We start from the raw sequence: 16,876 nt of genomic DNA, 5'->3' as shown, positions 1-16,876 counted from the left end.
AGGAATCTTGAGATTTGATTTTTTAATTAAGGCTGCTAAAAACTAATCAGTTATATTCTAGAGAGAGGAAGAATAAAGAGGGGAAAAAAGGGAGCCTCCCAGACCTACTTCACGTTTAGGGCACGTTAGAAACGATCAAAACATGAAGTACATGTGGCACAGAGAAGACCCAGGAGAGAGTTTAATTAAATAAGTTTATTGTCTAACGCGCACAGTTGTTACACGGCCGCTGTAAAGTGCGACGGGTTTCCAGCAGGAGCTCCCTGTTCCCTCCTCCCTCCTCCGAACACGCGGCTTCGGGAACCAGGCCTCGTTCTTTAGACTCACAGAAGCGAAGTGGACATGAAGTTTCAGTGGCACAGTTTTCACAATGACATGGTTTAACAGAACTGCAGGGGCTGCCAGAGTGTCCCTCGGGAGCCCAGCGTGCCCCAGGATGCAGCAAATCCACCCCAGAACCAGTTCACAGGTGAGATGAGTATCAGCCCGCGGTAAATTGTTTGCTTGGCCACCCTTGGAGCCAAGGGAGAGGTGCCCGGGTGGAGACACCGCAGTGGAGTAACGAGTGCTGAGTTCAGTGAGGGGGAAATGGGAGTTAAAAAAGTACAAAAAATGAATGTATAATACAGGTACGAGTACATTTTGTCAGGAATACTGGCACGTGGCAATCTGAACTCAGGTAGTTGTGGTTTTTTTTTTCCTATTAAGGGCAGGGAAATTAATTTAACGTTTTACTGCTGTGTGCAAAGGTGTTTTTACCGCTCTCAAACTGATACACCTTCCCATCTCACTGTAGTGTCTGAACAGCAAGGTAGATGAATTGTTTCCAGCATTACAGGCAACACTAGATAATAATACTTAAACAAGATAATGTAAACTTTATTCTTAAGGCAGCTGGTACTAATGCTGCACACAGGCTTTGCTCGGTGCCCACGACAGGAATGGGGCACGGAGCACTCGAAAACAAGTCAAAAGAAAAGAGCATTATTCGACTAAATGACACGTGTGGTCAAAATACCTTCCCTTTCACACAAACCATGAAATACTTGGACATCTAGAAAAATAATGCACCTACTCCTCCAACCTCAGCCTGTTCTTTTACAAATATTTCAAAATACTGATAAATAATAGTGACTGCAAGCAGGATGCCGGTGCCGGAGCCGATGGCTCCCAGAAAGTCGGCCAGTACTGAAAGGGCCCCGATGCACAAACCACCAAAGGCAGCTGCCGTGGGGATGTACCTGCAGCACAGGGAAAACAGGAGGGAAAAGGGTGTTCACAACCAGGGATTTTCATCTGAGGGTTCTACCAATGTATCTATTATGAAAATGACTGACTGGAATAACCTGAGAGCAAACAGGGTTAGATTGGATATCAGGAAGAAAAATTCTACACTGTGAGAGCAGCGAGGGACTGGCACAGGATGCCCAGAGTTGTGGATGCCCCAGCCCTGGAAGTGTTCAAGGCAGGGGGGCTTGGAATGAGATGATCCTGAAGGTCCCTTCCAACCCAAACCACTCTGTAATTCTGTGCATATCAAGCAATAAATTTAGTGTTGCAAATGCAACCCTGCCATGAGCTCTTACTGTCCTCCAGTAGAAACAAAGTAGAAACTAAAATAAAAACTCACTGATAGGAAATCTTTGTGAATAACAAAGCTTTTCAATTCACAGTTTTAACAACTTTACATGGATGTGTGCCATGGAACCTCCACAAGACCAAGAGTAACTGCTTTGAATTAAATATGCAGGGATCAATCTACTTTTCAATAGAGCTCTGCAGGCTTTACATGCTGTGTAAAATACAGCTTTGGTAGTGCCATGCTAGGTCAGTAATGGTAAACTAAACACCTGTGGAAATCAAGGCATCTTTCTTTTACAAACACAGAAGACATTCAACTCAAATTCCCTCATTATGCCACTTAAAAATCGACACTACAGGTTAATCTCCATCCTACTGCTAAAACACCTTGTGCTTAACTAGGAAAGACAGCTAAATTGAAAGAATCTTCCCATTTGCAGTAAAAACAGGCCTCAGATTTTTCTGAGAAATCATCCAGCTGGAAGTCAGCCTTTCCTTACCTGTTAAGCTCATGAACCATTGAGGTGTCCCTGTGGCCTCTCATCACCATTTGCTGTTCTTTGAGCTGCTTGGCAACCTGCAGAAAACATTATATTTTATGAACCCGCTGCAGGTGTTTCGCAGTCACCCGAGATTCAGTGAGAGCAACAACTGCTCAGTCAGTGCTGGTCAGCTCTGCCCCAGGGGCACCGTCTGACAGCAGACACAACACCTACATCTTTGGCTGACGAGCCGGACACCTCGATCCAGGTCTTGGAGAAGAAGGCGCAGGATCCCAACATAAATATGATGTAAACTATCACGTGGACAGGATCCTCAAATATTGCACCCATGGATTCTGGAGGGGACAAGTAGTAGCACAGGCCGCCCACAGGGTACGAGCGAGCGGGGCCACCACCGCTGACGTCCTGCGAGGGGAAGGGAAAGGCAGCCGGTTATTCCTCCCAGAGCTCCCACGTTCCCAGCCTGTGTTTATGGAGGAATTCCTCCTCCAGGTTTAAAACTGCTTTCATATCCAAATGTTAAAAAAAGTAAGTATTCCGGTTTTCTGCCGGTTAAGTACCAAAGTTTGACAAAGCGGGAACATCTACAGATAATTTTAGAAGTACTTACTGCCCACTGTCCCAGTAAGTTCACCAGGAAGTTGCCACTGAAACGAACAGACAACATCTGGGAAATGACGTAGAGGTTGGAAACTAAGGCGGACTGCAGGATGATGGGAATGTTGGAGGTGTAAAAGAGCTTGATGGGGTAACTGCTGTACTGCCCACGGTACCGCGCAGACTTGATCGGCAAGTCCACTCGGAATCCCTGCGGGAGAGAACCCCAAAGCTCCAAGTTTATTTCCAGACAGAAGGTATTCCCAGTATGCCCCAAAGTTATTCCTGACCACGGAGTTCTTGCTAGATAAACAAGGAGTGCAAAGTCCAGGACTGCAAAGGCCAAAGGCTTTCAGCTCCAGTCGGGATTACAGATTTTCAGGATTTTTCAAGTGTTACTGCGTGGCTGTATCACACTCTTTTCATATAAACACTATTTCCCATCTGCTAAACAAAGCTCCTCCAAAACACACTTTATAGAACAGGGTTTGATGAAAGCCTCTAATGGCTTTTAACTGAACTAACCAGTTACCAGCAGGCTCTTGGGTGGTAAGCCCAGTCTTATGTTTCCTGGGGCAGGATCCTCTCTGAGGAGACCCAAGAAAAACCACAGGGACCTGAAAACCTGATCATTCTTTTCTTCTTTTTTCAGTAAATACTTAGATTTAAAAAGAAGCACTGGCTAAGTGTTTCAAAAAAATTAGGGAAAAATCAATAAGCTCTGCATTAATTACATGGCTGTTTTCTAGAACAAACCTGTGTCACACACAACCCAAAGAAACAAAGTTCTCCAAAAGTATTCTCTGAAGTCAGTGATGAATATCAAGCATGTTACTGGTGTGGTGCAACCACTGCAGTCCCAGAAACCATTTTTAGTAAAAATCCTCTCCTAAGCGTGTATGGAATGTGAGATTACACCCTGAGCACCAGCAGGCCTGGCTATAAAACTGAACAGCTGTGCTGTCACAGGAGGATGTTACTGAAATAACAAGACTGGAAATAAATTGCTCCTAAGACACTTCAGTTACTCTGCTCTAAACTTGCCCATCTTTTCCCAGAGCCTGCAGTGTCCAGGGTCCACGTGCACCTCTGCAGAGCTGCTCTGAGGAATTTTACCTGGAAATAGATGACCACAGCAAAGACAAACACTGTAGCAATCAGGTTCATGAGGTTGGGCAGGTTCTGTCTGTAAAAAGCCTCCCGCAGAGCCCGGACTTTGTCGGTTCGGGTAGCCAGGAGATGGAATAATGCAATCACAGCACCCTCAAACTCTGTTCCTGCAGGAAGCAAAAAGGGAAAAAGGAATTTTAATCTCCAAGTTAAACACATTAAAGCAAAACAAAAAAATTTTTTTCTTCTGGAAATGTTAAGAACTACATAAAAAATTCGGTACAACATAAATCCTGTTACAGCAAATGTGTCCCAATACAGGATTGGCTGTAATGGTCTACCAAAACATTATTCTTTGTTAGGAAAACCAAAATAAACAGAAAAGTCACCCTCATGAAAGAATACTCTCTTCCTTTCCTTTCTGGGGGCAGGAGGATGATTGGAAGGAAGAAACAAGAAACGAGGAGAAAAATATCTTTAGAAAAGCAGAAATAAAATGCGACAGAAGCGCTGAAAATCAGGTGCAAATGGAAACAAACTAAAAGCCTGGCTCAGGATTTCAAATGAATGCAGTAACCAGTTCATTTCTTAATGCAGAAAGGCTGTAGCTTTTCATTTCAGAGTCTCAGGACAACCACATGTGAAAGACTGGCCGAGGAATGAAGGGATTGCAGCCTCTGAAGAATCAAACCAGCTTGAAGTAATTCACAGGCACCAGCAGCAAAGTGTCCTGTAGCCCCAAACAACAGCTGGAACATGAACAACCCTCTGAATGTACAACATTTCCTCTGTTCTCTTTCTATGGACTAAGTGATGCTAAAAAACGAGACTATTTCAGTTTGGAAATCCAAAAATTTTCACTCAAGGGCCTTCCGGTCCCATTTGAGCTTTTGCAACTCAGATCAGCAAAGGCAAACTTGCAGGTTAACAAAATTCACATAAGTCAGACAACACTTCCATCTTCAGTGTTAACTGGACAACTGACTGCAGGAGTGAATCACCACACACTAAAACTTTTTTGAGGAGCCATCCAATAAACACCTGACAGTTCCTGTGTAGTTACACCCCCCCTGAAAGATGCTGTAACTGCAGCAGCACACCCACCTCTGCCAGTGTTGATGGTGGTGGGACTGAAAGCCTTCCAGACGATGGTTTCACAGATATTGGTGGCAATGAACAGGGAAATGCCAGAGCCCAAGCCATAACCTTTCTGCAGCAGCTCATCCAGCAGCAACACAATCAAACCAGCAACGAAGAGCTGGGGGAAGAGAAACAAAACTGAGCAGAAACAAGAATAAAGCAAGTCAAGATTTGTGTATTCATTCCCTGCTTCAGTATTTTCATCGTGTTGGGAGAGGGACCATTAAGTTTTTCATCTAATTATCATTTGTGCAGTAATTCTGCCACTTGCCCATCTCACCTGGCCATGAGCTCTGGGGCTTTTCAATGCAGAGGGAGCAAACAGATTACTCAGTAAGCACTTTTTGGAAAAAAAAACCCTTTAAGTTTGTGTGCATTTAGTGCTTTGTTCTACAGGAGAAGGTGTCAAAGCTGCACCTGTGCCACTGAGTGAGAAGTTCACAGCACTGACAGCAGCTACTGCTTTCAAAGTCCACTAATTCCTGTATTTTCACTTAAGCAGCCACTCCTATCTGAAATACTTTTGGTATTCACTATCCCAGCTTTCTCCTTCTTTATGGAATATTTAGGATTTCTCGTTTCTAGACAGATACAAAGGATGATGTTTTATAGCACTACAAGTAAATAAACAGAAGTCACCCAGTCTTAGGAGGATTTTTCCTTCCAGCTACCCTGTATCTAACCAGTCTCAGTTACACACAAAATAGCTCATTACAAACCTGAATTATAATAAGAAGACAAATTCCAGCACCCATTTCAGCAGGATCTCCATACATTCCAGTCATAACATACACAATGGCTTGCCCAATGGTAATAATCATCCCAAATACTAAAACAAGAGAGAAAGCAAATCCTTTAAAAAAATCTGCCCAAGTCACCTACCAAAGAAATCTCATTTCTAGCATCACTTGGCTGCTTTCCCAAGAATAAAAAATACACTTAATCCTTTTAATTGGAGCAGTGCTTACATTTCTGGGCTCCATTGAACAAGGCTCTGTCTTTTGGAGTGTCCCCAACTTCAATGATCTTTGCTCCTGCCAGCAGCTGCATGATCAGCCCCGAGGTCACGATGGGGGAGATGCCCAACTCCATCAGAGTGCCTGAGCAGGAAGAAAAATTAACACAATTGCCATTCAAGTGTAGTTCTGCAGGTCACAAAACTGTGCTGCAGATCCACAATGTCTGATAATGCCCATCTCAATACAGGATGTTTCTTCCACATCATCCTTCTGGAGACACAGCATTCCAAGAATTTACTTTTTGAAATCTTAAGCTGTCCTTCAGCTGATACCAGAGAGTTTTCTCTTATCTGAAGATGCTGACAAAACTAAAATGTTGAAAATGTGGGTTAAAATTAAGCAACTAGAAGCAGCAAGTGATCAAACTTCCCACATTTCCTAAGCTGGAGCTTAAAAGAAAAAAAAGTTTGGGTAAGAACACATTCTACAAGTTGAATATTCAGTTAAGCCAGGTCAAATTACTTGGCATCATCTTTTCCGTGGTCACTCAAAGGACCCAAATAATGCACCTTTTCTTTTCTGATGTTGAGTCACAATCTCCACTAAGCAGATCCCAAAGAATCAGCTCACAGTTCTTTTCAATTCTCTGCCTTTAAGTGCAACTCATTGTAGTGCAGCAGTGTTCCATCACAAAATTACTCAGAAAAATGTTAATAAACAACCATTTAGCCACTGTAGACTTGTGAAGTCTCAAAGAGAGCCAGGGACAGGGGAAGCCTGGCCTGGAACACCACACTGAAGATGAAAAGGAGTAGGAATATTCTATTTGTGGCACCTTACAGATCTATCTGTTCAGACATTTCTTCTGATCTTTTCCACCAGTGCTCAAGCCATCAGGTTCTTCCCTCTTATCCCTCTGCAGTAAAATTTTCTGAAGAGCCTTTAATAAATCATCTGAAGTTCACAGAGGGGTTTTGAGCACCTCCCCTATTGTCTGGAGTCTTCTTTTCATTGCTGCCTAACTCCCAGAGTCCTCACTTCAGCCTGAATTTTTAAAAATCTTAAGCCTTATTGCACAATTATTTTTCCTTTTGTTTTTCTTTTCAGCGTTTTCCCTGCTACCAAAATGTAACATGTGAAAGCACTGAAGTCATTATTATAATTTAGTTCTTTCATACCTGCATCCCTGAGTTTCCATGTCACATATTACATCCTCTCTCATGGAAATCTCTACTCCTACAAGAGCCAGAAAACGAGGATGTTGAAAAGCCTTTATCTCACATCCTCCAATGACCTCCAGTCGGTTTACTTGAAGGAAAATTCACTTTCCCACTCCTGCTTTTTTGTGGCTTTCACACTCTTTCTGGTCTTTCCTTGGCCTTTCCTTGCCCTTCTGCCTGGGCAGCACATTCAGTGCCACGCACCGCTCGTGAGGCACAGAGTTCCACGTGCAAATTCTGCAGCAGAGTTTGAAGCAGAAAACCCATTTACCTTAATTTCTGATGTTCACTGGTGTGACAAAATTTGCCATTCCTAAACAAACAGCACCTTCAGCGGTACAGAGGGTTGCACTGATTTTCTTACTTCCAGCCAGTTTTCCAAGCTCCAGATGAGATCAGTGTCCTCATTTAGAGTCAGGCATGACAGCTCACCCAGCTTAAGTTTCAGACTTGCAGCGTTAGTTTGAGTCTTCTCGTACATTTGGTTGGGTTCCACTTTTACAAGTCTAAAATTTAAACTTAGTTTGGTTTTGCTAAAATTCGTGGCTAATGATTTCTGCCTCCAGCTTTCCCACCTATGGAATTCCTCACCCGTAATGTTGCCAAACTGTTAACGAGGAGTAACCGACTCACACACATAAAGTATTTTCTAGTCAACACTCTCATATTGCACATCAGTGCTGCTCCCAACTGGAAAGCCAGAACATTCCCTGCCCCATATATCCATTAGGAAGAGATTGCTCTGTAATCCTAAACAGAATCATCCCAAAACTTGAGAATCAAGATTAACCTCATCTGCATGGCACAAGAAATCCCACTGCTATTGGTACTCCTCGAGTACCCATTTTAATTACATTTGTGTTAATGACCTCACAGCGTGTTTCACTGTGACATCTGGGTTGGGTGACATTTAACAGCTGACTGGTTTTCTCCTGGCCTGTTTATCCTGACAGAAAACAGGGAGAGGAATAACCCACTGACCTCTGTTTGACGCCAGGATGACTCGCATCCAGTAGAAGGGATCTGCAGAGTCTGATGACATGATTCCAAACAATGGGATCTGTCAAAGTGCACACAAGTATTAAACAGCAACACACAATTAGCATGCATTAACACAAACATCTTAACATGCAATGATTCAACTGTTACATTGTTTAGTATCTTTTTTTTTTTTAATTAAGTCAGCAGTACTGACACCATCTATTTTAATCCTCCAAGTGGGATATGACTCAGAGGACTAAACTAAGACCCTTCTACAGGAAAAAGCAGAAACCTCCAGAAAGAAGAAGTTTAAATACTGACGTTTTACAGCTGGAAATATGTTTTGAAATATCCCACATGGAACTGTCCAAGTTAGACAAGTTCTTACAAAGCTTCCAATATTCTGTGTGTCAATATTGAGAGATTTTGAGCTCTTCCAAATTCTTCTTAATCACAAAAAGAGTAGATTAGGAACCCAGGCAATCTTACAGATGGATTCCTGAAAGCTCTGATCTGCACCATCTGTTTTTTCCTTATTCAACTACTATAACCTTTCATACACATTCAAAATTCTAATTGTCCATATATCCAGTGCTAGTAAACACAAACTCCATGATCTTCCAGCTCTGGTGTCACTGCCACCTCCTCCTTCCAACAAACAGGCAGGTCCAAGAGCTGGGTTTTAGCCTTTAACCAGTCCTTCAGAGCTGAAAACAAAAACTGTTAAACTACTGCTCCATCCCAGAGTCTGGAATGGCTACATTAATAAATATAAGCTAAAAAGCCTAATTCCAAAACGTACTGTTCATTTTAAACCTTCCAAGAGATCCTGAAAAATACATATCAGGTAATAATACATGGATTCTCCCTTTCTTCAGTATCCAGGTACTCTCTGAAGAAAAGCAAATCACCTCCACTGTTTACAACCCGAGCCCAGGTTCTGGGAACGCCCACAGCTCTGAGTAATAAAGAGCACATAAATGTTTACACAGACCTGAATTCTGTGGGGGTTTCAGCCAACAATTTCACCAGCACAGTCACAAAAACCCCAAGTTCTAAATGTCAACATAAAGCACCTCACAAAAACATTCTTCTGCCGTCTTTACAATCCATCAGCTTGCTCAAGAGGAGCTGGGTAAAAACAATCACTCGAGTTTCATTTTCATCCTTGTCACCGCTAAAATTGAGATGCAGCGATGAACAGAGAGTAAACAGTGCATGGAACTGCTCAGTTTGTTTATGCTGCTCAGTAAATAATTACCCTGGCTGTTTACCCTGCAGCCACCACCATCATTTGATGGGACCCCCATTACAAGAAAAGAACATTTTGTATTTCAGACTCAGTCAAGAGCAGTGGTTTCTGAAAACGTGCATAATCAGTAATAAAGACCATTTCAGAGGATCAGAACAGAACTTCAAATACTTAACCATAAAAATACGTCACTGAAACTGGGAGGTCAACACCAAACAAGAGCTTTTTGCACTTTTGGAGTATTTTAAAAGCACAGAACACGAGTTTTCTGAACACAGAAAAGACTGGTACCCACCTGGCAGCACACCAAGAAAATGAAGAGCGTGATGGCCGTCCATAGCACCTTCTCCCTGAACTGGATCTGCAGGAGAGTGGAGATCAGTGTGGTCACTGTGGGCAGGACTTTCCCTGCACTCTCCCCTCAGAACCAAATGCTGCATCATTCAGAACCCGATGTGAAGATACTGAACCAGAAGGCAACATTCCTCACTGGAATTCATTTTTAATGTCATTTCAGGTTTTAGGGACAGGCAGAGAGAACTTCTGTGGGGTCTGGCAGACAGCACAGTGACAGGCAGTCAGTCAGTGGAATATGTTTTATCTGTAGTATTCCAATGCAGGGGGTATTTACAGAAAAGCAACAGAGTGGCTGGTACACAAACCAGAACAAACATGAAAGATTAATGCAAAAAAACTTATCTTCAGTGATTAGTGCCCTGGGCTACAACACAGTGGAGGCTCTTTTGTAAGGCTGGAAGTTATTAAGCACTGTTAAGCTTTTAAAGAGATTTAACTGCTGTGAAGACAAGTGATAAAACCCAGAAGAACCGTGAGTTTTGGACAGCAATTCAAAATATTTAGAATTAAGTTCTTCAAAGGGTGTTAGAGGAAGCTTAAATTCACCATTATGTCCATGGACGCAGAGCTCAAAATAATGTTTAAAGACTCTTTGTTTCCCTCCAAGGTATTTTTATTCATGTGGAGTACATATTATTTTAAAAAGAATGCCAGATCAACGATCATCAGTCACTAATTCACTGAGGAGGATCTCAGGGCCACAACATTGGAGGCAACAAGAAAAAAATATTAGTGCCTGGTTTTGCATGTACTGAACACCCACAAATGAGAAACTACAAACCAAGGCAGCAGCAGGAAAAGGAAGCCCAGACAGTAGTTACATCTTTGTAAGTGAAACCACACACTTAGAAGAAAAATAACCCAAGTAATTTAATTTATTTACCGATATTGCCTCACTCTTAAAAGAGAGCAGAGGCTAAAAATACTTCAGTACGAAGTTATAAAAAGAAAAATAGTGACAGCAGCAGATAAATCCAAACAATACCTTGTGTTAGCGCTGACCCACTTTACCCAGGGCTGCCTTGAATTCCACACAATTCAGATTTTAAGCACAGACTTCCCAAACCCAAAATGCTTAACCAAATCATCCCTGCAGCCTCACAGTTACCCCTGGCTTTGGAGGCATCGGTCAAGGTCTACAACTGCTCTGGTTCTCCCTCCAGCTGTGGGGAATGTGAGTGTTAGAGGAATTCTGCACCACCCCAATCACAGCTACTCACGAGGAAAACAGTCTCTGTGAGTCGAGAAGACAAAAAAAATAAAAAGGAAGCACCCAAACCCATATGCCAGGAACAGCAAAACACAGACTGGTACCAAAATATTCCAGCCACAAATGCTTCCAAGCACAGGGACAGTACATTTCTCCATCTGATCTGATTCAATTGGACATTTTCTTCCTTTGACATTTTCCTTGAATCGTGTGAAAATGAAGGGACTTAATCACCATCATCTTGGTGCTCTGAACAGAGTGTTCTTCCTAGGAAATCTGTGCATGAGGGAAATATGAGCCCATAGCAGTAACTACAAAAGTAGCAATCGCTTCTGTTAATCAAGTTGGCCTGAACACAAATGCAACACTCCCTAGAGGCAGAAAAAAACACTTCACTCATCAACAATAATGGCAAAATGATTCAATGAGAGCCCAACTGAATCAAAACATCATCTTCACTTAACAATCAATACAGGTTTAATGAAAACAGATGTCTTCTTCTATTTGGTTATCTTCACTCCTCGTCCTGGCCTTACAACCCATCCACTGAACCCATCACTCATCGTGTCTGCCAGTGACAGCTTGCAAGGAAACAATAAATTACAGGGAATTACAGTTATGGAATGACCCAAGTCACCTGAGAGACTACACACACACAGGGAATGGGACTTGAAGTGGTCAAAGGGCTCTTCAGCCTGGGAAAGATGTTCCAAATTGCATTTTCACTTCAAATTTGCACAAAGCCATTGTCGAGACAGCGACCCAAATAGCAGCAAAGTGACCCAAATAGAGAGGACAGCAATCTTGGCACCTCTCTGGTCATCCTTCATCTGCTGAGGGAGGGCAAGGACAGATCAAGCTCCTCTTCCTCTCAGGCAAATACCACCTGTTGGTGAGCTTTACAGAAACATCAGGATCTGCAGATTTGTTTCAGCTTTCTCTCCTCACTCAGCTCACTGGGCATTGCTGATAATCCCAGATGTGCCATAAATCAGCCCCAAAAGATTGCACCAAGGTTCACCACCGCAGAGACAAACACGGGGACCTGCCACCCAGACCTGCTGCATCCAAACCTCAGCACAGGCTCTGGCTCTGGAGATTCCTGCTCTGAAAACACCTTTGTCTGACCTAAATAATTTGTGTAGAAGTCTGCCCCAAGATTGGAAGATGCTGGAAAGCAAGAAGGTAGGACAGATGGAGCAAAGAGCCAGGGGATAGATCCCAATGTTTCTAAAAATCGATTTCAGAAAGGCACAATCATCAGTTTTTACTGGATCCTCTCCATTCAATCCAGCAGGCTCAGCTATGGTCAGTGGCATAAACCTCCCTGCAGCCAATCCTGACCTTTGGGAATGTCTCATTAGCAAAAGAGGATTCTCTTGGATGGTGTCACGTTCCCAGCTATGCATTTCCTTCAAAGAATATAAAAACCAACCTGTAGGAATTTTCATGGAAGTCACAACAATGCATATTAGTGCAATTTGTTACTCTAATTAGAACATTTGTTACCTGAGCAGTGAGTACTTGCTTGAGTTTTGGAAGTAAAAAATGGTATTTGGTTGGGGTTTTTTTTGGACAAGGCAGGTCTCTTTGTGATCTGTAGGAATCTACTGATTTTAATCTAGAAAATGTGCCAAGAAACGGGAGGGGCTTCTGGGGCTGGAGGAGTTAGAGAGATGAGCTGTCAATGAACTCCTTGATTTCAGGTCAAAGAGAAATGTCACCTCCGGCTGGTGAACGGGGAGCAGTTACCTGAACTGTATCACAGATCACCTTCCCACTTCAGCAAGGTGAATCACACCTAGGGGAGTAGGAAATAATACGTGGGAAAGAAAGAACCAAATCTGTGGTTCCTGAATCACAGAGCAACCCTTTTCAAAGTAATATGTTGGCTCAAAGCCAACAGTGGTATCCACAGAAAAATAGAGCTTGAAAACTCTGTTCTAGTATATTAAAATAGATCCAATCACATGGAGCTGAAACTAAATAAACTCAGTCTAGAAATGAGATTTTTTTAAAAAGAAATAGCACAATTACAGAGGGGAACAACTTAACAGAAGGCTGCTAAGAATTCATCATCAGGGTAATCTTTTACCTTAACATGGGTTCCCCCTGCTCCAAAGAATATGTCCTGATTTAGGGCCCACTGTCTGTGTTAGGGCTTGGATAGAATATCCCAACATTCTCTTACCTCTGAACCAATAAAAGTAAGAACATAACGTGGCACTCACTTTTCTTTCTGGTTTCTGGATTTCAGGCAGCACTGCACAGAATGGCTTAATGACTTCCAAAAATTTTACTGTTCCAGAAAAACAAACACACACACAAAAAGAAGAGAGAGAAATACATTCATGAACCTTTGTGAATTTATAAAACCTCAGAGAACTTGGTTTAGATTCCAAAACTGTCTGAAAACTAATACCCTCTTAAAACAAGCTGAAAACAAGGCAAAAAGGTGAAAGAGAATTCTTGTTCTAATCAGAACTGACCCATTCCTTTTTCCACAGCTGGAATAATTTTAGAGAAGAAGAGGCACTGCATAGTATCACCAGAAGTGAACTAAATTGTATTCCATCTAAAAATAAGCGACCTAGTATCAGTCTGTGCTAGTTAAATACAGAAACAAAGGACTCTGACATCAAAAAGTATCCATGTAGAGATTAGATTCTTGTGTTTTAGAGAAGTATTTAGCTGGGAAAAAAATAATTCAATCGCTAAAATACATTTAGAAATTGTAATTTAAATCACCGGAACACTTGTTTTGATCAGAACTTCAGGGGATTTTATTTTAGCTCTCTCTTTGCAGTTTCTCCTTTCAAAACACTAAAAAGCTCAACAGTTTGAGCTCTTTTTCTGGAAAGAGAGATGAAATCAGTTTAAAAGAAAACCATAAAATCGAAGCACGCGTGTTTGGTGGGAAATTTGTCCTTCAAAACTTGGACATTATTCCCAGCCCCAACACACTGGGACAGATGGGAGGAATCAACCACTGGTTCCTCTTCGGAGAGAATGCATTTATTACACTGTAAAATGCATTTATTACACTGTAAAATGCATTTATTACACTGTAGAATGCATTTATTATACTGTAGAATGCATTTATTACAGTGTAAGTAACATTTGGATCAGAATGCCATATTTATATTTACGCTTTGCTGTGACATCTCTCTCCTTTCCTTCTCCCAAGCCCTCGGAGAGCTCATCAGAAGGGCCACAGCTCCACCTGAACAGAGAATCCCAGAATGGGCCAGGCTGGAAGGGACCACAGTGGTTCATCCGCTCCCACCTCCTGCTCCAGGAGGGCAGGGCCATCCCCGAGCACATGGCACAGGACTGTCCAGACACTTCTGGAACATCTCCAGCGAGGGAGACGCTCCACACCCTCTCTGGGGAATCTGTTCCAGTGCTCGGTCACTGCACAGGAGACAAGTTCTTCCTCACGTTCAGGTGGAACTCGCCGGGCATCCCATTGTGCCCGGTGCCTCCTGTCCTATTGCTGGGCACCAGCGAGCAGAGCCTGGATCCATCCCCTTGGCACCCTCCCTTCAGGTACTTATATATGTGTGCATGCAGCATACAGTCTATATACCATATATACAGTGTATATAGCTACAGACTGACACAGTGGGGCTAGAGGGGATAACCCCCCCACACACACAAAGCGGTGCCGGCAGCCCCGCACCTGTGCGGGAGCGGGTCCCCGCCGCGCCGGCCCTGCCTGCGGCGGCACCGGGGCCACGGCGGCGCCTCCCCGGCCGTCACCCCCCTCCTGCCCGCGCTGCGCTCCCCGCCGCCCCGGCCCTGTGCCCGCCGTGCCCGCACTCACTGCCCATGGCGGTGCCGGCCCGGCCGCGCTCCCGGCGCCGTCCCCGCCGCTGTCGCCGCCGTCACGTGACGGGCGCTGCGGACGGGCCGTCCCTCCCCGCCCGTCCCCGCCCCGCCCGGGGCGGTATCGCCCTCACGGAGCGGCCCCCGCGCCCTTCCCCCGGCCGAGGCGGCGGGCCGGGCGGGCAGCGGGCCGGGATGGCCGCGCTGGGTGGGTGGGGGTGGGTCAGGCTGCGGGCACAAGCACCGCGCTCCCGGGGTGCTCCGCGCGCCGCGAGGGGCGGCCCCCGCACCGCCCCTGCTCGGCTGCTCCTGAGGGCGGGAGGAGCCCCGTCCTTCGCTCGGCTCTCCTCGGACCCCAGGGCGGCTCTGGGGAGGCTTCCTCGGCGCTGTTGGTGCAGCCGCGTTCATGTGGAAGGCACAGGTTGAGTGGCTTGGTGCCGGAGTGTTTTATTAATACCCCAGTCCACCGTGCCGGTGGATGGATGTGGTAGTTTCTGCGGGGGAAAGGACATTGGGGCTCTGGAGCGTGTCCAGGGAAGGGCAGCAGAGCTGGGGAAGGGTCTGGAACACAAGTCCTGTGAGGAGCGGCTGAGGGAGCTGGGGGTGTTTAACCTGGAGAAAGGGAGGCTGAGGAGTGACTTTGTCACTCTCTACCACTCCCTGACAGGAGGGTGTCCCCAGGTGGGGGTCAGGCTCCTCTCCCTGGAGACCAGCGACAGGACAAGAGGACACAGGTCTTAAGCTGCACCAGGGGAGGTTTAGATTGGACATAAGGAGGAATTTCTTCACAGAAAGGGTGATTAGACATTGGATTGGGCTGCCCAGGGAGGTGGTGCAGTCACCGTCCCTGGAGGTGTTCAAGGCACTCAGTGCCCTGCTCTGGTTGACAAGGCGATGTTCAGTCGTAGGTTGGACTCGGTGATCTCAGAGGTCTTTTCCGACCTAATCGATTCTGTGAAGTGAACCTGACAACGCAGACTGACTGGCAACAGGTGTGATCCCCATCCCAGCACCATCAGTACCTTCTTCAGAGCCCTCTGTCACAACAGCCAGTGGTCTGTAAAATTAGGATTATCAGAATTTACTGCGGGATTTAGATATGACAATTTAAAATAGTATTTATTCTCAGTAACTCACCCCTGTGCACAGATGTGTGTTCTTTCTGTGTTAGGTGAAGGCACGAAGAACACGAGATATGTGAAGGATTAACAAACTTGAATCTATATATTGGTTTGCACTCTGCATTCCCTGAGAAATCCTCTGAACCAAGACCTCGCTACAGTATCTTTAAACAATTTTGTTCAATAGCCTCTCTTATCTGAAATCACTTCAAAAAGCTTTTTCTTCCGGTTTAAATGGTCATAATTTTACAAATACTAATGAGCAGTTCTGCAGCAATTATTTTCACCCATAGTTCTTGAATAGTTTGACAAATGCCCATAATTAATGGGCCTGGCCTCTTACTTGTAGATTATAATCTCCAAATAATTGCTGGGTTAATAGCTGAGCTTCAGGAAATTTCTTGTAATTGCCCTTTGTTCAGAATTTTAGTCATACTTATCTTAATTTAATGAACTTCTATAGGTCTTGTTGGCCCACTCCTCACAGCAAACCCTCCTAAGTCACTGGCCCTGGTTGTGGTGATTGATAAAAAGCCCATGAGGTTTCTTTAGTCCATAGTGACACAGATGCACCACCTCAGGGATGCTGAACAAATATTTCTGTGTCACTCACGAGTGGGTTCCCAGTGACAGAAATAAAAAAAAAATCCAAATGCAGTATTGTTTTCTTTGCTTATTCAAAGTACTACTGTGTTAAGAATGTTGAACCTTCAAAATTCAGGTTAGATTTTTCAAATCTAACCCAACATCCTGTTATTAAAAAAATTGTTTTAAAATATTTGTTTTCCCGACGTGTCTTCCTCCTGTCACCGAGAGTTTCTGCTGTTTTTAATGAGCTGCTCAACCCAAGAGCTCATTCCTTCAGTGCCTTTACTTTTTTTTCCTTCTATTCTCACACTTCTCTGAAAAGCCTGACACACCACAATGCACAAGTCCTGTAACACTTTGTCTTTTTAGTCAGCTCCTCTGCTACCCAACAAAGCTTCACTTCTCCCTGTGTTAATGACCCACGAAGCT

The 16,876-nt window shown here is 44.1% G+C and overlaps 1 protein-coding gene across 2 annotated transcripts; it reads right to left on the bottom strand.

Moving 5' to 3' along the window:
- Window positions 1–180: 180 nt before the first annotated feature.
- SEC61A2 (SEC61 translocon subunit alpha 2) lies at window positions 181–14,889 on the bottom strand. 2 transcript variants are annotated; one of them, XM_050325580.1, is made up of 12 exons: window positions 14,737–14,889; window positions 13,142–13,209; window positions 9,639–9,704; window positions 8,092–8,170; window positions 5,900–6,031; window positions 5,651–5,760; window positions 4,896–5,049; window positions 3,798–3,958; window positions 2,695–2,892; window positions 2,298–2,489; window positions 2,082–2,158; window positions 181–1,241 (listed from the first exon to the last, which is right to left on the bottom strand). In XM_050325580.1, exons 1-12 carry the CDS (start codon window positions 14,741–14,743, stop codon window positions 1,055–1,057), a joined length of 1,431 nt encoding a protein of 476 aa, XP_050181537.1. In that variant the 5' UTR covers window positions 14,744–14,889; the 3' UTR covers window positions 181–1,054. The 2 variants fall into 2 exon arrangements, with proteins under 2 accessions (XP_050181537.1, XP_050181536.1); XM_050325579.1 differs by lacking the exon at window positions 14,737–14,889 and adding an exon at window positions 14,060–14,237.
- Between the last annotated feature and the right edge of the window lie 1,987 nt (window positions 14,890–16,876).

Source organism: Myiozetetes cayanensis, unplaced genomic scaffold, assembly GCF_022539395.1.
Source record: "Myiozetetes cayanensis isolate MyiCay16 unplaced genomic scaffold, myiCay2020 scf3, whole genome shotgun sequence".
In the NCBI taxonomy this organism is placed as follows: Eukaryota; Metazoa; Chordata; class Aves; order Passeriformes; family Tyrannidae; genus Myiozetetes; species Myiozetetes cayanensis.
This window is presented reverse-complemented; position numbering and strand designations above follow the sequence as displayed.